This window comes from Onychomys torridus, chromosome 1 (genome assembly GCF_903995425.1).
Source record: "Onychomys torridus chromosome 1, mOncTor1.1, whole genome shotgun sequence".
Classification (NCBI taxonomy): domain Eukaryota; kingdom Metazoa; phylum Chordata; class Mammalia; order Rodentia; family Cricetidae; genus Onychomys; species Onychomys torridus.
The window spans coordinates 88,397,163-88,421,213 of record NC_050443.1 but is presented as its reverse complement, the minus strand read 5'-3'; the positions used below and the strand labels follow the sequence as shown (position 1 = coordinate 88,421,213).

General features: G+C 38.6%; 1 protein-coding gene across 1 annotated transcript in view; it reads left to right on the top strand.

The window, feature by feature from the left end:
- Nucleotides 1–24,051, top strand: part of Sbf2 (SET binding factor 2) — a 345,635-nt gene that overhangs the window by 244,058 nt on the left and 77,526 nt on the right. The window contains exon 19 of the mRNA XM_036177261.1: nt 7,630–7,698. Coding sequence (XP_036033154.1) covers nt 7,630–7,698 — 69 coding nt within the window. The remainder of the gene's footprint in view (nt 1–7,629; nt 7,699–24,051) is intronic.

Here is a 24,051-nt window from a genome sequence, read left to right as displayed (position 1 = left end):
AGAGGCAGGCAGATCTCTGTGAGTTTGAGGCCAGCCTGGTCTACAGAGTGAGATCCAGGAAAGGTGCAAAGCTACACAGAGAAACCCTGGGGGGGGGGGGGGGCGGGGACCACACACACACATAAAATAAATAAAAATACAGAAACCCAAATGAAGTTGGAAAGAGAGAACTGACCCCACAAAGTTGTCATCTGACCTCCCTTGACATGTATTCAATGGCATGCACTCATGCGCGCGCGCACACACACACACACACACACACTGACAATTTCTTTTTTTAAAAAAAAAAAGCATACTAAGAAACAATATTGGCAAACAAGTTTGATAAAGGACTTACATCCAAAACTAAACAATTTTTATAACTCAAAAATATAACCATAGTCATCTAGTTTTTTTTGGTTTTTTGTTGTTTTTTTTTTTTTTAATGAGTGTGTCAAACAGGTACTGCATCACAGGTGATAAATAAGCACATTAAAATATGTTCAGTATTTTTGGCTATTGGAGAAATATAAATTGTTAACTTTGCAAAGAAATCTCTGTGCACCTATAAAAGGTACTATAAGTACTAAATTCTGGCAAAGATATAAAGGTAAAGCAATACTCGGATAAAATATTACAGCCAGTTTGGAAAACAGTTTTTTCTTATAAAAATCAAACATATATTTACCATATAATACAGCAATTCCATTCCCAATTATTTACCCAGGAGAATTGATGTTAGCATAAAACCTAGTACATGAGTGTTTGTAGCATCTCTCTTCATAATTGTCCAAACCTAGAAATAGCCCTGTGTGGTAGCTAGAGTTTTCCTGCCTGGCCCACAGTCAGGACAAATCTCTCTCACCTGCCAGGCCCATAGTTGCTCAGAACCAGCCAAGTAAACACACAGAAACTTATATTGCTTACAAACTGTATGGCCATGGCAGGCTTCTTGTTATCTACTTCTATCTTAAATTAACCCATTTCTATTATTCTATACTTTGCCACGTGGCTTGTGGCTTACCGGTGTCTTTACATGTTGCTTCTCATGGCAGCAGCTGGCAGTCTCTCCGCCTCAGCCTTTACTTCCCAGAATTCTATTCTCTCTTGTCCCGCCTATACTTCCTGCCTGGCCACTGACCAAACAGCATTTTATTTATACAGAGCGATATCCACAGCACTGTGTCCTTCAGTAGGTGAATGCTGCTGCCATGGGATACTATTTAGCAATTAAAATGAACTATTGAATACTTTCATGTCGATGAATTCCACAGATATTGTCCTGAGTGAAAGAAGCTGATTTCAACAACAACCTCCTCAAAAGACAGAGATAGAGCTGTTAGTTACCTAGGAGTAGGAATAGGCGTAGAAAAGGACTGTGGTGAGACAGACAACTTGGGGTCTAATGGAACTATTCTGTGTCTAACTCTGATGGTGGTTATGGTTGCATGGTCTCCATGTGCACTAAAAGACAACTATTTAACCAAACAAATAATATCATAGTATGTTATTTCAAAATATAAAATAAATTTAATAGAATTTTCCTTAGAACTCTGAAACACTGCTGTGATTTTTCTATCATTCAACATTTTTGAACTTTTTTTTAAACTTGATTCTTGTGAGTTGTACATAATAAACTTATTTTTTAACCAACTTCTATAACAGATTTAGTGTGTTATCCTTGGTGTCATGTAATTTCATCAAGACATATTTTAAGGCGAATCTTTTTCACTTGCTCTGCTTCCTTCCATCTATTTTCTCTCTTCTCTATTTCTAGATTCTTCCTAGGTATGTCTTAGAAGCTTTGATTTTATTATCTATATTTCTTATTTTTTAATTCCTCCATGTAGAGATAAAGTAAAAGAATGTCATAAGAAAATAGATCTAGACAATAGGTTTTTCTGTACCCCAATAATAGGTTTCTCCACCAGTGCAGCAAGCCAGATCACGCCTATTGAAAAAGTAAAAGAACAGGTATATTTGAGCAAAGCAACTCCCTGGTGAGTTCTCCATCCCTCATAGATGGAGGCAGGAGAAGTCACGCACCCAAAGTAAAGCAGGGCGCTTATATACCCTGTAGGTGAGGGGAGGATGTCAGGTCCTTCACAAGTTGGGTTTGTGCCCAAGTCTGGTCAAAAGCTGAGCACTTTAGGTGAGAACTTGGTCTGCTGGCAGCTTCAGGGGAGGAGCTGCAGTAGCCACTAAGAGTACAGAACTGGGATTTAGCGCCTTTTCTGTGTTCTCTCTGAGTGGGGGTGAGGAGAGAGGAAGGGCTTTCAAGCAGGAGTAAACTGGAGGTTCCAGCCAAACACTAGCTTCTAACTGTCCATTTGCATCTTAATTAAGTTTTAATTTTCAATTATTGTTTCATGGGTATGATGTAATTTCAAACTCTCTTGAGCAGACTTGTATTTTGCTGGAATGTTTCTTCTAACTGGATTATGTGTTCTCAGATGCCATTTTTAAATTCAGTTCAGTAACTGCATTTGAGAAACAAGAGACTACAAAAACACAGATTTAAAGCAAAACTTACTGAAATAAGACCACTTAGCTTCAAGTCTTAGCTATGCCATTGTAGCTGTGTAAATCTCAGCAAGTAATTTAGTCTTTGGAGGGTCCATTCCTTCATCAACAAAATGGACATAATTACAGCACATATCAAATAGAAATATTAATAAATATTAAATGAAGTAAGTTTATAAATAGACTATGTGATACCTGTTATTTATTATTAAGCAATACAATATTATTTATTAAGCGGCACAATTTTATTTATTAAGCGATGCTGTTTACCATACAAGAGAAGCCACGAGGCACAACAAAACTCACTGTAAGAGTTTATTAAGGGGAGGGAATAGAGAGGGTGTGCACAGGCCAATGGAATGCTTTTATAGGTATCCTCCCACCCACCCACATGCGTATATGGCCTAGTGCACGGATTAAATAGGACATAAGGCCTGGCTACTGGACAGTGCATGTGCAGTCCTGTGGCTGAGGGAGTGGCTAGGAATTCTAAACCATGCCTAGTGATAGACACTAGATAATAGCTACTATTTCCATGTGTAGGTGTAGTGTTCTTGTTTTGTTTTGTTTTTGTTTGTTTGTTTTTGTTTTTCGAGACAGGGTTTCTCTCTGAAGCTTTGGAGGCTGTCCTGGAACTCGCTTTGTAGACCAGGCTGGCCTCAAACTCAGAGATCCACCTGCCTCTGCCTCCTGAGTGCTGGGATTACAGGCATGCATCACCACCGCCTGGCGTAGTGTTCTATTTTTCAGGTAACTAAAATCAAAACAGACTTGACCCATTCATTCACTCAAAGAACTTAAACCTTGATATATTTGTCAAACCCAGCACTTATCTTCCTATGAGTGTCAGAGTGCACATAAATATGTGTAGCATTTAAAACTGTGATACATCCTCTATGGTTTTATAAGTTTATTTAGCACTAAATATAATGAAGGTCCAATGAGATGGCTCAGAAGATAAAGGTGCCTGCCACTCAGGCCAGAAGACCTGGGTGCAGTCTTTGGATTCCACATAAACATAGGTGAGACCCAACTCCACTAAGGTGTCCTCACCCCTCACCTCACATGCACATCATAATGTCTGGGATACACATATATACCATGGTGTATGTGTGTGTGTGTGTGTGTAGGTGAAGCTATAGTAAAAAAAAAAATGCCAGCTTTTGAAGGACTGTAAGGATAGATATATAGAAGTGCTACATAGTCATGGATGGAGCATGTAAATGACAAAGCAAATAATGAATCCTTTCCCTAGGGATGTTGTTATGTTAGGAATGAATACAGTGTGCAGTAGAATAAAGCTGACTCCCTAGAGCTATAGCTCATAGCAGGGGAGCTACAGTGGTCACATGGTTGTTGAGATGGGTCCACATCACCTCATGATTCTACCATGACAAGTTTACAAGCCTGGCAGGAAAGTCTGGTTATTATTCTGTAATAGTCAGAACATAACTAAGATTTCTGAACAGGAGACTATTGTACTATAAAGAGGTGTTTTTGTTTTTAGTCCCTGTGTAGAAGGTGCAAATATTTTAATACTTTGAACAATTCACAGCTATTTTATTTTTTCATTTTTCTGGAGTTATCTAGTCTCAGTTCTGTAGTTAGTTCTATTAACAAATACTACCTTTGACTCTCATTTCTTTTTAATGATTAAATATAACAATTTTGAGAGATCTCAAAGTTTTATGAAACAGGAATGTTGGCTAGAACAGTTCAAAGGTATGCAGGTTAAAAGTGTAAGTGTTTAAGGGTAAATGGGAATTAAGATTGCAGGGCTCATTCTCCAAGTGTAGCAGGAAAATTAAAGGTAAATTACATAGCAAAGTTGAGAATACAGCATGTATAAGTATTCTAGTCCTTGCAGGTTTATAAATTGCCTGGTATGTTATAACTACAATGCTATTATGTAGCCAAAGCACAGGGGACTCCAGAATGTGTATTAATGGACTGATCCCCAGTAGATAACTGCACTATTCTGGAATGCAATTGCTGTGTCAATAGCTGTAGTCTTATTGTTTTAGAATTGTTCCATCTTTCAATCTAATTAATGTCTCTAACGTGATTTGCAAAGAATTTCATATTTATATTTTGCAATCAGTGTTTGACTGGCACACAGTTTTTAGACATTCACTACATGTGTAAACATTTTGTAAAATAATAAATAGCTCTTTCTAATCTAAATGTTTTATGGTTGCTGAGTCCCTGCTAATTGGTCATAGATTGAAATATCCCCATTCTTTAATTGTTTTAATTTGTGGGAAATTTTTGTAAATGAGTATGTAGAGCTTCATATCACAGCTGTTGTCATTTAAAGTTTGGACAGCATCATTACAAATGAAGCCCTGCTGTGGAATCAAAGTCAGAAGGCATCTTGGCATCCCAACCATTTCCTTGGGAGAAGATTACAGCTCAAGTCTGTTGAACTTTATTGCCTTGGGCCTCATGACAGTCTTCAGAAACATGCAAGGCATTTCTGTTAAAGAAATTCAGATGTGCTGGGACATAGATGACATTCTTGAACATAGCAGTGTCCTAAGGGGATAAAAAATAGTCAAAAAGAGAAGATAAACAGTTTTTTCTGTATTCCTGGATTATTTTATAAGATTTATGGAAATGATGGAAGCCATTATCGATACCATGTAGGAAAAAGTGTAGGATTTTTCTATGTGGCCTAACTATATCTTAAAATAAAAACCTAAACATGACTTCAACATAATGACTCACTTTCAGAGTCATCTTCCTGTTTGTGTGGGGTGGGTGCTAGGGTTCAAGGCCTGATGAGTACAAGGCAAGCACTGAAGTTCATCTGTCATTCAGCTGATTTTATTATCTCACTGATTGTTTCTCTTCTCCCCTCCTATCTCCTGACATACGTGTCTCTGAAGGAGAGACATTACTAAAATAGTTCCAATAATTACCTGTTTTATAGCTAACACTATTTTTAATCCAAAGCCAAAGGTCATTCTTTCAAATTTAATACCTACACAACCAATGTCCAAATTCCAACACAGATCCTCACAGACATAAAACAAACATGGCAGCCCTCTCGCGCGCGCGTGTGTGTGTGTGTGTGTGTATGTGTGTGTGTGTGTGTGTGTGTGTGTGTGTAAAATCTTGGCATCCTAACCATTTCCTTGGGAGAAGATTACAGATATATATGAAGCTAGGATCTACATATGAGAACATTGGTATTTGTTTCTATGAGTCTGTGATACCCCACTTGATACTTTACAATTCCATCCATTTTCTTGCAATTTTCACAATTTCATTTTTCTTCATGACCAAGTAAAATGCTATTGTTTATATATACACCATGCTTCCATTACCTGTTCATCTGTTGTGAACATTTGAGATTCATTCCTTTTCAACCTTACTGTTGAGAATAGAGTAGCAGTAAGCATGGGTTTTGCAAGTATCTGTGGTAAAGTATGGAATACTGTGGGTACAGGCCTAGGAGTAAGTGTAGCTAGGTTTAAATGGTAGTTCTATTCTATTTTATTTTAATTAATTAATTTTTTATTTTATTTTATTTTATTTGTTTTGTTTTTCAAGACAGGGTTTCTCTGTGTAGCTTTGCGCCTTTCCTGGAACTCACTTGGTAGCCCAGGCTGGTCTCGAACTCACAGAGATCCGCCTGCCTCTGCCTCCCAAGTGCTGGAATTAAAGGTGTGCGCCACCACCGCCCGGCTTATTTTTTGTTTTGTTTTAAGAAAACACTAAACTGAATTCCATAGTGGTTGTACCATTTACCCTCTAACGGTGAATAATGACTCCGTTCTCCTCCTAACCTTTCCAGTATCTGTTATTTACTTGATGATAGCCATTTAACTGGGATGAGAGAGAATCTCAAAGTTAAAATTTGCATTTCCCTAATGTCTATGGATGTTGAATACTTTTTAAAAAAAATACTTCATTTTGGGGTTGTTGGGCGTTTTTTAAAGATTTATTTTTTTATTTATCTATTTATTTATTTATGTGTTTTATCTGCAGTACAGGTCATTGGATCCCATGGGACTATAGTTATAGGCAATTATAAGCCTCCATGTGTGTGCTGAGGCTTGAACTCGGAACCTTTGGAAGAGCAGCCATTGCTCTTAATCACTGAACTTTCTTTCTAGCTCCAAAACATATTTCTTAACCATCCCTGTTTCTTCTTTTGTAAACTGTTTTGATCTTTGCTCTGTTTATTAATGGAGAGCTTGATTTTGGTGTTTTGATTTTTACAGTTCACTATATGGTCTAAATATGATCCTGCTGACTGAAATAGAACTGGCAAAAGTTTTCTGCCATCCTATGGACCATCTGTTCATTCTGCTGATAATTTCCTTTCCATGAAGTGGCCGTGGAGGTCAGAGGAGGGCATTTAATTCCCTAGAACTAGAGTTACAGATAGCTGTGAGCTGCCATGTGGGTGCTGAGAAGCAAACTCAGGTCTATTAACCACTGAGCCATCTCTCCAACCCAGTTCTTGTCTTTTGTTCTTTGGGTTCATATAAAGATGTAGATAAGATAGAACATACAGTAATTACATATACATACATATATTTTATACATGCACTCTGTTTTCAAATACAGTATAGTAGTTCTGTTTTACCTTTTTTTTTTTAACTGCCACACTTTTCCTCAGCAGCTGTACCATTTTATCTTTCCATTAAGAGTTTGTTTATTCTGTTCCCCAACAATGCAGTAAGTTTTAGCTTTTTATATAACACTGAGAAAGAGAATGGTACTTCTAATCAATTGTAATGTATACATGAATGTGAAAAATAATAAAGCATGTGGGGAAAAAATACCTTTGACTCAGTGAAATATATTGGGTATATCAAAAATCCCCTCTAAAAGTTTCTGATTTATTAAAATACCTTTAAACACAGACTCTAAAGTACCTGCTCATCAGTAAGGCATAAAAGTTATATCCTTCCCAATGTTTTTATACTTTGTTTCTAAATGTGCTTCAGGGACAGTATTTTTCCCTGGACTTACCCAACTATTCCTTAGTAACAACTTAGAATAAAGTAAAAACATCTCACATAACAGTGAAATGTAGCCCAAACCTGGTATGTCATATGTTTGTGATTCTGATGAAGATTCTAATGATGTTCATTTGCCTTTGTTTTCTTTAAGGATTGTTCAAGTTTAGAAGAATACAACATTGCTGCAGCACTACTCCCTCTGACCAGTGCTTTCTATAGGGTAAGTTTGTTTGATCTATACATAATCTTGTAATGATTTACATATGTGTATTTTGTTTGATTTCCCATACATTATGTGAATCTGTCCCCTTATTATACTAAGGACACCTGTAATTATATTAATGATAGTATTTATCATATGCCATGGATGGGAAGTATAATATCAAACACCAAGTCATCATCATCTTCTAGTCCAGCACCCCACCCATTCCATCCAGCTTCACTTTCCTCACAACAGCTGAAACTATTCCAGATTGATTTATGGGTAGGTTCACCTGCCACAGAAAGTAAGCCTCATAAGGCCAGGACATTACTAGTACACACTTACTGAATGAATGACATCCATGGAGACAGAACATAGAATTTACTGTCAATACTCAGGACTGTAAAAAGTGATTTTTTAAATTCTATACTTTATTATAGCTCAACTGTTCATGCCATTGCATAAAATATTAGCTCTAACTTTTTTTTTTTTTTTTTTGAGACAGGGTTTCTCTATGTAGCTTTGCGCCTTTCCTAGAACACACTTGGTAGCCCAGGCTGGCCTCGAACTCACAGAGATCTGCCTGGCTCTGCCTCCCGAGTGCTGGGATTAAAGGCGTGCGCCACCACCACCCAACCCCTTTATCTCTAACTTTTTATGACATTATTTACTTTGCATGCCCATGTATGTGTGGAGGTAGGGAGGTGAGCAAGTGAACTCATGCCATGGTGTGCAGAGGACAGCTTGCAAAGGTTGATTCTCTGTCCTTCCACCATGTCAGTTCTGAGAATAGAACTCAGGTCATAAGGCTTGGGAGCAAGCATCTTTACCCACTGAGCCATCTTGCCAGCCCTGAGTCTTAGAACAAACAAATCTAGCAAGTTTTCTTTATTCTCTCCCTCTCTCCCTCTCTCTCAAGATCCACATGCTGAATAATAATACATTGAGTGCATCTTTCTAAAATAAGCAATAGGAACCAAATGGTGGCAACATTTGACTTATTATGGAGCCATCTGCACAGTCAGCTTCAGGAGGCAGCAAGCTAACAAATTCAGCTAATGCTGTTTGCTCTGCATTGTCAAACTTAATAATAAAAACTTATGCTTTGGGTTACATTTTTGGATTTACTTTGTATAACACAAATTCTAATTGGTCTTAATAATAAAAACCCAGAGCCAGATATGGGGATAAATGCTGAAAGATCCGAGAGACAAAGGAGCAAGCCACAGCCACCTCTTACCTTGCCAGCTCCTCTGCTCCTGTCTCCACTCTGCCTTATCACTTCCTCTCTCTGCCCAGCCATATCACTTCCTGTTTCCTCCTCCCAAGTGCTGGGATTAAAGGTGTGTGCCACCACTGCCTGGTCTCTATGGTTAACTAATGGCTAGCTCTGCCCTCTGATCTCCAGGCAAGCTTTATTTGTTAGAGCAAAAACAAAGTATCACCACATTTCCCCCTTTTTAGTCTAAAATAAAATAGAAGGTTATAACTAATGTAAGAAAAACTATATACAATAAGTACAATAACTATATACAATACATACAGGCAATAAATATATCAACAATGTCTAGTCCATAAACATTTGACAAATTCAGAGAAAATACTCCATTATCTATCCTATCTTGGTGAGTCCAAAAGGTTGGGCCTAATTCACTTTCTATTCTAAACTTACATTACCAAAACTATCTTTTAATACCTTTTAATGTCTCTCAACTCTAAATACTTTACACTTCTTTAATGAACTTCTTTTCTGAATCTGATAACAAAGAAAACTATAACTGTCTAGTCTTTAACTCTATCAGATACCTGAGAAGGAAATAATATTACCTGAGTAAGCAAGAAGTGCAGGCAAACGACTTCCAAAAAAATGTGAGAAATGATAGAAACAGTTGGCTGCCTGGACAGTCACCCAAAGTTCCTCTTTAATGTGGGATCTATCTCCAGACTACAGGCCTAGAATATCTGACAGACTTTACCTGTGAAGCAGGATTTTCTGAGGAACATTCCTACCCTATCTTGGCAAAGCTTGACAGTCCTTTCTTTTCTTTCTTTCTTTCTTTCTTTTTTTTTTTTTTTTTTTTGTTTGTTTGTTTGTTTTGAGACAGGTTTTAGCTTTGTGCCTTTCCTGGATCTCGCTCTGTAGACCAGGCTGGCCTCGAACTCACAAAGATCCGCCTGCCTCTGCCTCCCGAGTGCTGGGATTAAAGGTGTGCGCCACCACCACCTGGCTGACTGTCCTTTCTTTTGTGTCCTGCTTATCCTATTTGGACAGAAGCTTGACTTTAGGGTCAGTTATCAAAGTTCCAGTAGGTACCAGAAGCTTATCAATCATTTGAATAGGGAAAGATGTTTGGTTTTGGTTTTCAGGTGGTAGTTGAGGCAAGGTCTGTGTAATCTTGTCTGACCTTGAACTAGCTATGGAGACCAGGCTGGCCTCAAATTCATGAGATCTGCCTGTTCCTTCCAACCAAGTGCTGGGATTAAAGGCATACACCACCACACCTAGCTTAAGGAAGTTCAAATGCAAGGAACTATTAATTATTAACTACTAAAATAAAGAGAATTCTAAAGTATGCAGGAATGAAATACAAGGAGCAGCTACTACCTATAGGACTAAGTCTGAATGTCCAAGAAAAAAGTAGACTTGGAAGAGGACCTCTCCTCAGATAGTCTTGTTAGGGAGGTGTTGCTGTGGCCACTGCAGCATAAGATGCAACCAGCAAGTAGGCAACTGGAAACCACCTGCTAAAGTGCTGGCAAGACTTGCTTGTATTTCTGTCAACTTAGAAGCCACTAGGCTTCTAAGGTATCGGTGAAGCTTCACAACTGAAGCTTCATGGAGAGTGAGTTCTTCCATGTGTCTCACATTCAGGAGCAAAAAATAAAACAATCTCCAGATGTAGGCAGGAGTTTCTGTCCTTGTAGCTGAAGTTTTCTCTAGTCCTGCCTAGCCCCACAGACCCTGCAGCTGCTTATAAAATAATTACTCAGAAGCTTATATTAATTAAAACTGCTCGGCCATTAGCTAAGACTTACTATTGACTAGCCCTTACACTTACACTCAGCCCATTTCTGTTCATCTATATGTCACCACATGTTCCGTGGCTTTACCTGTGTACCATTACATGCTGCTCCCTGGATGGCAGGCTGGCATCTCAGCCTTCCTCTTCCCAGAATTCTCCTTATCCTCTTATCCCACCTATTCCTTCTGCCTGGCTACTGGCCAATCAGTGTTTTATTAAACCAGTGTACAAAAGCATTATTCTACAGCATTTCCCCTTTTTTGTTTAATTAAAAAGGAAAGTTTTAACTTTAACATAGTAAAATTGTATATAACAAAACAGTTGTTAAACAAGAATTACAGTTATATCTAGTCTATCTGTATTTGGCAAAATTAAAGAAAATATTTTTATCTATCCTATATTTGTGAGTCTAAAGTTTTATATCTACCTTTTCTCTTATCATAACCAAGGAAAGTCATAATTAAACTATCTAGTCTTCAACTACATCAAAGACACCAGAAGGATATAATATTACCTAAGTAAACAGGAAGTGCATTGTAAGTAACTTTAAAAAATCTAGAATGACAGAGACAGCTGGCTGCCTGGACAATCACCTGAAGTTCTTCTGTAATGTTGGGGCATCCATTTTCAGCCCATAGGCATAGAGTCTCTCAGTCACTTTTTCCTGTGTCCTGTAAGAATGTCTGGCAGTTTCTTTTGCAAAGCAGGAAACTGAAGGACCATCTCACCTTGCATAGTTCAGTGGTCACCTTCTTATGGGTCCTGCATGTTCAGTTTATATAGCATATTATCAAGCAATTGATGCAAGGACACTTTTTTGCCCAGTGGCTAACTTTTGCCACAAAGAAAACAAACTCCATAATGAGTTTCTTCAGTGCCCATTATCTTCTCTGAAGTAGATTGGTGTTGCCAGAAGCAGACATATCTCAATGTCCAGAAAGTCAAAATTCTTAAAACATTTTAAATGCCATATTCTGTAGGTCTTTGAAGTGTTTGAAGATTACCTACCTAATTGAAATATATCTATGTATACCTAGAAAACTTAACATGACTATAAGTTTGATTATCATAGAAGTCTAATTATTAATCTGTATTTCTTAATTATCCATTACAGTTTAAATGAGCTGCACAAACATAATACCTTAAACAAGAGTAGAAATATACATGCAGTACAACAAAATTAAATTTGTAACAATAAACTAAAGTCTATATGTCCTACAAGCCACTCCCAAGTAATCATTACAGAGGCTTAATATTAATTATAAATGCTTGGCCAATTGCTCAGGCTTATTACTAGCTAACTCATACATTTAAAATAACCCATATTTCTTATCTATCCTTTGCCACATGGCTTGGTACCCTTTCTCAGTATTGCATGCCCATCTTGCTTCTCTCTGCATCTGCTTGTGATTCCTCTGACTCCTCCACCCTCTTCCCAGCATTCTCTGTTTGGCCCTCCCCTTAACCTTATCTTGTCCAGCTATTGTCCAGTAAGCTTCTTTATTAAAACAGTCACAGCCCGGCAGTGGTGGCGCACACCTGTAATCCCAGCACTTGGGAGGCAGAGGCAGGTGGATCTCTGTGAGTTCAAGGCCAGCCTGGTCTACAAAGCGGGTTCCAGGACAGCCTCCAAAGCTACAGAGAAACCCTGTCTAAAAAAAAAAAAAAAAAAAAAAAGTCACAGCAACATATATTCACACAGTGTAAATGAATATTCCACATCCAGAAGCAGAAAAAGAAGCCACTTCCTACGGCAGTGTCCCTTAGCATCTTTATTAATAACCCTTAACATTCCCATTTGCAAAGGAGAGATATTTAGAAAACCATTTCCACTATCACAAAGCAGAGCAAAGAGATAGGGATTTGGGAGGAAGAGTGCACAGTGGTCAGGGAAGGTAAATCACACAGATCTTTGGATATTTTCTCAATATTCATCTTTTGGGAATTATTTCTAGTGTGTAACAGATTTCTTAATTCAGGAAGTAGATGTAAATTGCTTTAGCCTGGCCACAAATTGAAGTGAGCCATTATATTTCCCAGCCAGTGTAAACTCTTGGGATTTGCTCACCATAGCCATAGGGAATATATTCAGCTGATTTATATTTTTTAAATTTAATTTTTATAAGTTCTTTTATAAGTTTAGAATTTCATACAGAATGTATGTTCATATTCACCCCTCAATCTTCCTGGACCCACCCAACTTTATGACCTTCTGAAAAATAAAACCAATTTTTACTGCTCAAATATCCTTGGATATGTGGTCTTTCACTGGAGCATGGTCTACTTACCAGGGGCTCCATTCTTTCTTTTAAAGATTTATTTATTTGTTATGTATACAGTTTTCTGCCTGCTTATATGCCTGCATGCCAGAAGAGGGCACCAGATCTCATTATAGATGGTTAAGATTCACCATGTGGTTGCTGGGAATTGAACTCAGGACCTCTGGAAGAGCAGCCAGTGCTCTTAACCTCTGAGCCATCTCTCCCGCCCAGGGACTCCATTCTTAAGAGAAATTGTCTCACCCTCTCCCAGCAGCTAGCAGTTGTCAATAATTCCATGGCTAGGGATAGGATTTTGTGACCAACTCTTATCTCCATGCTGGGATTTGGGTTGGATTGGCCTTATACAGGTCTTGTGCATACTGTTATAACTGCTGTGAGTTCAGCTGCACTGCTGTGTTCAAGACACTGCTTTCCTTGTAGTCATTCACTGCATCTGGCTCTCTCATTCTTTCTGCCCCCTCTTCCACAATGATTGCTGAACCTTTGCTGGGGGGGGGGGGGGAGTACTGTATATATGCAATCTCTTATTCTCTGCACCCTGACTAGTGGGTGTCTATATTTATACTGTATTAATCTACTGCAAATAGAAGCTTCTCAGATGAAGTTTGAGAGATGCATTGATTTATGACTACAATAATAAGTCATTAGGAGTCTGTTTAATACTGTGTCCATTTAGTAGAATAATGGTAGTAGGTTCTCCCTTATAGCCTATAACTCTTCTAGCCATGGGGTATTGGTCATATAATGTTGCCAGTTATGGATTTCATTTTCTGGAACAGTAATTTCAATCAAAAAGTAGTTGGTTACTTCCTATTTTTAATAGTAGAATAAATCCTTATTTTTTTAATTGATGTAATAAAACTTTATTGGAGCCTGGAGAGATGGCTCAGTGGTTAAGAGCACTGGCTGTTCTTTCAGAGAACATGGGTTTAATTCCCAGCACCCACATGGCAGCTCACAACTGTCTGTAACTTCAATTCTAGGGCATTTGACACCCTTGTTGTTTGTTTTTTCTCTTTGGGGGGACCTACCACCCAGCTCCCAAATAAATTACACACAGAGGCCTATTCTTACTTATGAATGTCCAGCCTTAGCTTGGATTAGTTTCTAGCCAGCTTTTCTCAACTTAAATTATCCTATCTACCTTTTACCTCTGGGCTTTTCCTGTTCTCTTCTGTAAATTTTACTCTTACTCTGTGGCTTGCTGTGTAGCTGTGTAGCTGGCCCCTGCCCCTTCCTCCTCCTCTAGCTCCTAGATCCTCTCTCCCAGATTTCTCCTCCATTCTCTGCCTGCCAGCCCCACCTATCCTTTCTAATGCCTCATTATTGGCCATTCAGCTTTTTATTAGATCATCAGGTGTTTTAGACAGGCAAAAATAACAGCTTCACAGAGTTAAACAAATGCAACATAAACAAAAGTAACACACCTTAAAATAATATTCCCCAACACACCCTCACACAGACATACATGCAGGCAAAATACCAATGCATATAAAATAGAAATAAAGCAACCATTTTTTAAAAATTTACTCATTAAAAAAAAAACTTTATTGAGCATCTCAACATATAAAATTACTATACCAGACAATGTGTGAGCTGCACCATTGGTAGTGTATTAGCATGGCCTCAAGAAACTTAACTTGATAGTCTTGCTAATACAATAGTGATTTTTAAAAATTAGTCTGGTCCACAATGCAACCAAGCCATTGGAATTTTCTTCAATAAATGTAGCATATATGCATATTTAGAACATTCAAATAGGGTAGCTTGTGAAGTAACTCAATTGTAAAGGCTGTTTCCACCAAGCCTGATGACCTGAGTCCAAATCCTGACACCTACATGATAAAAAGACAGAGCCAGCGCCTGCAAATTGTCCTTTGACCTCCATACATGAACTCTTACATACACACGCGCACACACACACACACACACACACACACACACACACACACACACAACCAAATAAATAAACACAAAAAGTAATTTTTAAAAATAAAATTCAAACAATGCTGATATGAACATAGCTGAGCAAATGCCCTTGTGGTATGATTGAGCATTCCTTGGGTATATCCCCAAGAGTGCTATAGCTGGGTCTTGGGGAAGATGGATTCCCAATTTTCTAAGGAAGCGCCATAATGATTTCCAAAGTGGCTGTACAAGCTTGCATTCCCACCAGCAGTGGAGGAGAGTTCCCCTTGCTCCACATCCTCTCCAGCATAAGCTGTCTTCTGTGGTTTTGATCTTAGCCATTCTGACAGGTATAAGGTGGTATCTCAGAGTCATTTTGATTTGCATTTCCCGGATAATTAGGGATGTTGAGCAATTCCTTAAATGTGTTTCAGCCATTTGAACTTCTTCTCTTGAGAATTCTCTATTTAGTTCTATAGCCCATTTCTTAATTGGACTGTTGGGCATTTTGATGTCTAATTTCTTGAATTCTTTATATATTCTGGATATCAGCCCTCTGTCAGATGTGGGGTTGGTGAAGACCTTTTCCCATTCTGTAGGCGTTTGCTTTGTCTTGTTGACCATGTCCTTTGCTCTACAAAAGCTTCTCAGTTTCAGCAAGTCCCATTAATTGATTATTTCTCTCAGTGTCTGTGCTACTGGTGTTATATTTAGAAAGTGATCTCCGGTGCCAATGAATTCAAGACTACTTCCGACTTTCTCTTCTATCAGGTTCAGAGTAACTGGATTTATGTTGAGGTCTTTGAGGATGTGGAGCAAGGGGAACTCTCCTCCACTGCTGGTGGGAATGCAAGCTTGTACAGCCACTTTGGAAATCAATATGGCACTTCCTTAGAAAACTGGGAATCAATCTACCCCAAGACCCAGCTATAGCACTCTTGGGCATATACCCAAGGAATGCTCAATCATACCACAAGGGCATTTGCTCAGCTATGTTCATATCAACATTGTTTGTAATAGCCAGAACCTGGAAACAACCTAGATGCCCTTCAACTGAAGAATGGATAAAGAAAATATGGTACATATACACAATAGAGTACTACTCAGCAGAGAAAAACAATGACATCATGAGGTTTGCAGGCAAATGGATAGATCTAGAAAAAATCTTCCTGAGTGAGGTAACCCAGACTCAGAAGGACAAACATGGTATGTACTCACTCATAGTAGGATACTAGATGTAAAACAAAGATGACTAGAGTGCTACACAACTCCAGGGAGGCTACCTAGAAAATGGGACCCTAGGAAAGACACAGGGATCGCCCAATGACAGAGAAATGAATGAGATCTACATGAACAGGCCCCAGGTGGAGCTCTAGGAGTCCAATTGTCGAGAAAGAGGAGGGACTGTAAGAGTGTGAATTGTTGAGACCAATATTGGAAAAGCACAGGGACAAATAGCCAAACTAATGGAAGCACATGAATTATGAACCAAAAGCTGTGGAGCCCCCAGCTGGATCAGGCCCTCTGGATAAGTGAGACAATTGAATAACTTGAACTGTTTGGGAGGCATCCAGGCAGTGGGATTCGGACCTATCCTTAGTGCATGAGCTGGCTGTTTGGAATCTTGGACTTACACAGGGACACTTTGCTCAGCCTGGAAGGAGGGGACTAGAGCTGCCTATACTGAATCCACCAGGTTTAATTGAATCCCCAGGGGTGTCTTGGCCCTGGAGGAGGAGATGGGAATGGAGGGGAGGGGATGGGGGGAAAATAGGGATGGGGGCGGGAGGGGGGAGGACAGGGGAACCCTTGGCTGATGTGTAAAATTAAAACACAAATATAATAAATAAAAAAGGAGGAAAAAATTAAAATAAAATTCAAATATTATAGAAACATGTAAAATCTCCTTTTCCCAGTTTCACCCCATTTTCTCCAGTTGCTTTCTTGAGGGATAGCATTGCTGACAGTGCATACTGACAATGTATCAGTCCCTTTTCTCATTTTTTTAATTAAAAGCATAAGGACAGAGAAAGGCTAATCACTTTGTGACCTCCAAGGCAGAGATTTCATTTAAAGTTGTGAGTTGTGTATACCCTTTGAGAATATATAAGCCAAAATTTAAAAAATTATCAAGAAATTAACAGACTGTGAAATTATGCAGAAATGCACCTAAGACTGGCATGGCATTTCATGGTGTTTCAACCTCTTCTCATGTGTTCCAGGTGAAGGGTTGAATCAGGCACTGAGCTAGTGTTTTTTATAAGTCCACTTGCCTGGTGTCTCTAATATAGTGTTTCTGTTCCCTGTTTTAATTTGATAAGTTCATAAGTGGCAATGTTTTATTAACATAAATAAGTTATCTATCATTTTGTGCTTTGTGCTGTGCAGTACAGATGGTGATTATTATCCTAATGAGTTCAGAGTGTCCAGCCTCTGGTATTAACTCCTTGAACAGACAGTAAAGTTGCTGCTCTGTATATACTGATATAATCAGGGCAGAGACAGCCTGCTAGCTATCGTCTAGTTTTAGGACACTTCTGTCACCCCAACAAAAAAAATCTCATGTCTGTTCCCAGACAGCAGTGAATCTACTTTCTATTGAGTCTGCCTTTTGCAGGCTTTTCACATGAGTGAAATCATACAGTATGTATTCTTTTTTTAATTCTCTCATATATTACATCCTGACCACAGTTCACCCTCCCTCCTTCCTTTTATTCTGCTTTTTGTTTTTCTTATTTTTATTTATTTATTTCAATATATATTGTGTGTATGCATGCACATGTATTTATGGGTGCATGTACATATGTGTGTACTCAGATATTGAGATGAGATGACAACGTTGCTATCTTTGTCAGCCACTCCTCATTTTATTTTTTGAGACAGGGTCTCACTGAACCTGGAAATTATACATTTGGCTGGCCATCCAGCTCCAGGTATCCCAACTCAGGTCCTTATACTTGTACAGCAAGTGCTTTATCAACTGAGTCGTTGCCCCTGCCCTTCAATATACGTTCTTCTGTGTCTCACTTCTTTCACTAAACATAATGGTTTTGAGTCTTACCCATGCTATTAATTGCTATCTTTACATCTTTTAATTTTTAAATAAGAATTCTTTCAGCACATACCCACAGTATCTACCAAAAGCTGAGATTAGGAGGATCATCAATTTGAGACCTGGGCTCACAGCAAGACAGATAGACAGTGGTAGAGAAGGACACACAAGTGCAAATATATATTTCCATCTATATTCAGAATGCTTAAGCTTTATGTGTTACTTCAACTAATTCTGTATTCAATGCAGAATTGAGCTAACCCTCTTTTAATAAGTACATGTATATGATGCAAAGAACATGATTTTTCAGTTTGAAGACAAATTTTATATTTTGTCATAATTTTGCAGGTCTTTAATTTCTTCCTAAATTTTAGCTTTGGCATATACATCCTTAAAAAACATATACAACTATAAATAAATGTGTTTTTTTGCATAAGTATTATTTTCTTTTCAAGTCATGAGACTATTACTAGTAAACTAAAGTAGTATAATAGGAAAATCTATTGATAACCAGCTCGAAAGGCCTTTATTGTAAAACTTCTGTCCGCCCAAGAAGCAGAAAGTGAACATTAAAGCATAGAGAGCCACAGAATTTCCTGTGTTGTCTTAAAGATTTATTTATTTATTATGTGTACAGAAGAGGGTTGCCAGATCTCATTACAGATGGTTGCGAGCCACCATGTGGGTGCTGTGAATTGAACTCAGGACATCTGGAAGAGCAGCCAGTGCTCTTAACCACTGAGCCATCTCTCCAGCCTGACAAACTTTTGTTTGTTTGTTTGTTTGTTTGTTTTTTCAAGACAGGGTTTCTCTGTGTAGCTTTGCGCCTTTCCTGGATCTCACTCTGTACACCAGGCTGGCTTCAAATTCACAAAGATCTGCCAGCCTCTGCCTCCTGAGTGCTGGGATTAAAGGTGTGTGCCACCACCACCTGGCAAAAGTGAAGGTTTTGGGTTTTTTTGGTTTTTTTTGTGGTGTGTGTGGTTTTTTGTTTGTTTGGGTTTTGTTTTGTTTTTGTGGTTTTTTGAGGCAGGGTTTCTCTGTGTAGCTTTGTACCTTTTCTGTAACTGGCTTTGTAGACCAGACTGGCCTCGAACTCACAGAGATCCACCTGCCTCTGCCTCTGAGTGCTGGTGGCGTGCACCACCAAACACCCAGCTCCTGTGCTGTCTTGCCACTGCCAGGCTCTTACCAGTAATTCTACCCCAGTCCCCCACCTCTCCAAAGCTAAAATCTGCTATCTGTTTTTCATGTCAAAGACTGTTGTCCCCCTAAAGTTCTATTTACTTAAATAGAATAATGTAATGAGTAGGCCCAGAGAAAGGTGATGGGAATGAGAGCTGGTATTTTATGAAGTATCATTCCTAATTTGACACAAAGAGTGTATGGGTTCTGAAGGACTCCCTGCCCATGATAGAATTTAAACACTATTATGTATGATTCTAAAGCTCAGGTGTTGTTTTTAACTCTAATAGTGTTTTCCAAATGAGTCACGATTTGTTCAGGCATACTTCTGAGTATCTTCTGGGAGTTTTGCCTAGAGATGTTGAATTGGCATCACTCTTAGCCCCACACTCACCCAGCCATTTTCATGGTCATGCCCAACAAGGATATTTCATTAAGCTTTGAACAAGGTCAGGAAGTGCTGATTAATTAGATGTTATCATTTCAATGCCTGTTATATAATATTACTTATAAGTCTCTAATCTCTATATATTTTAACCAAAAATATGCTAAGTGCTCAGAACATCATAAAATACTTTCTATATTTCTGCTTGAATACTCACTTTGCTCTGGTTAATACAGACAGTAGTTGTCCTACTATAAAATTACAGTCTGTAATTAATTCTAGTGAAATCCAAATAACCCTTACATAGTATTAAGATTGTTTCTAAGAGAAAAATCCTACAGTATATAAACATTTTATCCATCATTAATTTTAATTGGTAAAAGAGTACAAAATAGGAAAAGAATTAGTCTAGCTATATTTCATTCCATAAAACAGATCTCAGAGGATTATATTTTTGGCCCCCAAAAAATACAAAATCAGGAGGAGGATATGATAAAGGGACTTCTTGTGTTGCATGAATCCTAAATAGTCTTATAATAAAAACCTGGAGTCAGATATTGGGGTAAATGCTGAAAGATCAGTGAGACAAAGGAACAAGCCACAGCACTTCTCACCTCGCCAACTCCACAAATCTTCTGACTGATTTTTAATTTTCTTGAATTTATATATTTCAATTAATTCTCTTATTTTTTTTTTAATTTGGATTATGTCTTAGTTACTTTCTTGATGCTGTTATCAAATATCTTGACAAAAGCAACTTGAGGGAGAAAGGGTCTATATGGGCTTGTCCGAACATAGTTCTGTCAGAACATAGTCCGTGGTGGTCGAGAAAGTATGGTGGTAGGAACTGAAGGCTGGCTGGTCACGTAGCAGCTATATTCAGAAAGCAGAGCATGAACAGGAAATGGGGTCAGTTTATAAAACTGAAAAGCCTAACCCTAACAACCCACTTTATCCAGCAAGGCTCTTCCTCCTAAAGGTTCCACAGCCTTTACAAATAAGGCCACCAGCTGCTAACCCAGTATCCAAACACATGAGCCTATGGAGGACATTTCTTGTTTAACCCACAACAGAATATTTTTATGAACTTTCTCAGTTCTTTCTTTTAATGGCCAAGAATGAGCCCTGTTGTTCACTCTTCAGAAAGTGAAACAAACTACTAGAACTATGGTTCCTTTTGGGTTTCAAAGCAATTTAGTACCTGTCAGTTCAATATAACTACTACCACATCCCAATGTTGGACTATAAAACTGAGCAGAAGCCGGGCGGTGGTGGCGCACATCTTTAATCCCAGCACTTGGGAGGCAGAGGCAGAAAGATCTTTGTGAGTTCGAGGCCAGCCTGGTCTACAGAGTGAGATCCAGGAAAGGCACAAAGCTACACAGAGAAACCCTGTCTCAGAGAAAACAAAACAAAACAAAACAAAACAAAACAAAAACTAAGCAGATAAGGTTCTCTGCCCTTGAGAAACACGTACACCTATAGAAATATAGTAAAACTAATTCCCATGTTTAGTTACTTAAAACAGACATAATCAACACACTCTAAAAATACATTAATTCCCATTGAACCAAGGAACACTACAAAGAAATTGTTACCTTTTTTTTCTGGCAAAAGATACATGAGCATTTGTCTTAACAGGTAAGGATGAGGTGAAGAACAGCAAAGAGCAAGAATGTCTAAATGTTACAGGCAGAGAAAATAAGACATTTACTGGGAATTTTGCTGGAGGTAGAGGCAGATGGAAAAACTTTGTGTAGTAAAAACAAGGATTTACTTCTCCATTCTCATGACTGAAAAGCAAAGGTTGAAATAAATGAATAGCACAAACAAGTTTGAAGGACCAAATTTGTTTAATAATGTAAATACTTTCCCGTAGACAAGGTTTTTTCACTAGAATCTCCATCCTCCTGTGTAGAACTCTGTACTAGGTGGTTGTGGGTTGCAGTGGTGCCGAAGACATGGTTTCTGCTGCTGATTAGTAGATTATGTACTGAGGTAAACAGGCATGAAAATAATGTAAGAAAATGAGAAACAATCTGAAGTGATACACTGAATAGGAATGTGCCATTCAAGGAAACTAACCTGGGGCTGAGGAGATAGTTCACACAAGCATGAAGACCTTTATTCAGATCCCCAGCACCTATTAAAAAAAAAAAAAAAAAAAAAAAGTAACGGCTCAAGTGCCGTTCAAGCCAGACATGTTGGCACATGTCGTTAATTCTAGCACTCCAGAGGCCAAGACAGACCAATCTCTGAGAGGCCAGCTAAATCCTAACATGGAGAAACAGAGACGCAAGAGAGCCACTCTATATGAATTAGTAAACTCCAGGTGCAGCAAGGTACTCTGTCTCAAAACTAAGCTGAAAAACCTGCCCCAAACAAAGCAGGGTCTCTATTTAGTCCTGGCTCTCCTGAAACTCATTAAGAAAACCAGGCTGCCTTCAAACTTACAGAGACTCTCCTGCAGAGAGGAGATGAACTCTAAAATCTCAGTACCCTCTCCCCAACTCTGTGGAGAGGATGCTTTTTACTGATGAGGTCTGTCCAACGTTGTCAGAATTCACAAAAACATGAACACATACTCTTAGGGATTTCAAAATTCAGCTTTGCTTGAAATGAAACCTTGTGTGTAAGCTCAATATTTGAAGAGAAACAAAGAGGTGGGCTGGGGTTAGGAAGTACTGTGTAAGGGCAGATGCCATCTTCTCCATTACCTTCCACTGAGTATCCCCTCCCCCACTTCCTGCTGTCTCAGATTTAGGAAGGCGACAGCACTGTTCTTAACCGCTCTTATTGCCAAGCACTCCTTTAATTTGCCACAGTCTTCTAAAAAGAAGGTAAAGAATAAATAAATAAAATTCCATGCTACTGCGGAATAAAGTAGTATCTGGGTTTGGTCCATAATTGTACTTCCTTTTTCAACACTTTCAGTTAATTTTTAATGGCAGTACATACAGTACATAATCTATTAAAAGTTGATGAAATTAGTAACTTTTACTGATATTCCAAGAAGGCATTGTGCAGCCTGCTTGACCCTCCCCCTCCTCCCCCACAACGTGGCTCCTGTGTGCTGTCTCAGTTGGTTTTCTTCCCATTTTGTTTTACAGAGTTTTCCAAGTTTCTGGCCTGTATTCCTTTCATTTCTATATTAGGAATCTCTGTAGAAGTTTCCCAAACTTATATTTTAAATTAGAGCTATCTCTGAAGTTAAAAATATGCAAATTCTATTTGTTTTCTCTTTAGGTCCACAAAATCCAAACTATAAATTGGCAGCTTACAGTTATTTTGTTTTGAATTTTATTATTAATAATCAATTAGAAAATCCCTAATGGTAGATTTTCTTTTGAGGCAAGGTACAGAATGGGCTATAACTACTTCCATTTCCTGAGTGCTGAAACTGCAAGTATGCACAACTGTACTGACTGGCTGATTGTCAACACGAGTTGGAAGATGTATGGAAAGAGGGACTCTCAATTGAGAAAATGCCTCCAAATGATTTGCCTGTACAGAAGTCTGTGGTGCATTTTCTTAATCAATGATTGCTGTGGGAGGGGTGCCACCCCTGGGTAGGTGGTCCTGGGGTGTATAAGCAAGCACTCCTCAATGGCCTCTGCCATCAATGCTCTTGGCTTGAGGTTCCTGCCTTGTTTAACTTCTGACTCCTCTCAGTGACAGACTATAATGTGAAAGTATAAACTGAAATAAACCCTTTCCTCCCCAAGATGATTTTGGTCATGTTGTTTTATCACAGTGATAGAAACCCTAACTAAAACAGTCAATATTGTCAGCCTTTTGGTCTTCTGAAAAGCTGATGATCTGGCAACACTATCCACACTGCCTGTGGTACTACCCTTTGGAGGTTAGAGGGCAATTTGCCCATGTCAGTTTTCTCCTACCATGTGGGTTCTTGGAATTAAACTCATGTTGTGGAATAATCCTTCTGTATGCTGTGAGTATATATTACTCTCATTGGTTAATAAAGAACTGACTGGCCGGTAACCAGGCAGGAAGTCTAGGTTGGACAGCCAAACTGAGAATGCTGGGAGGAAGAAGGGTGGAGTCAGATGGCTGCTAGCCAGACACAGAATGAGTGGAATACACACAGTGGGGTAGAGATAAAAGCCACATAGCAAAATGTAGATTAACAGAAATATGCTAACTTAAGTAAGAGTGAAATGGAAACTATGTTCATAGGGTTACAATGAAGTTTATGATTTAGTGTTTAGCAGCAATGCTTGGCAGTAGGAAAGAGCTGTTAATGTGCGTTTACTATTTATAGCCACTGTCATCACCATCTCCATCCTTGCAACACTATTCATAGTGGGTAATTAATAAATTACTGATTACTGCCATGGCTTGTAGACATTGTGATCAGTGAGAAAGAAGCAGCTAGTGTATCTCTATGTGTATATTGTGCTGATAACCAGTTGCATTAAAAATGTTCAAGAAGTCTTACCATTACTTACTAAAACAACAACAAATAGGCTGGGTGTGGTAGTGCACGTCTTTAATCCCAGCACTCAGGTGGCAGAG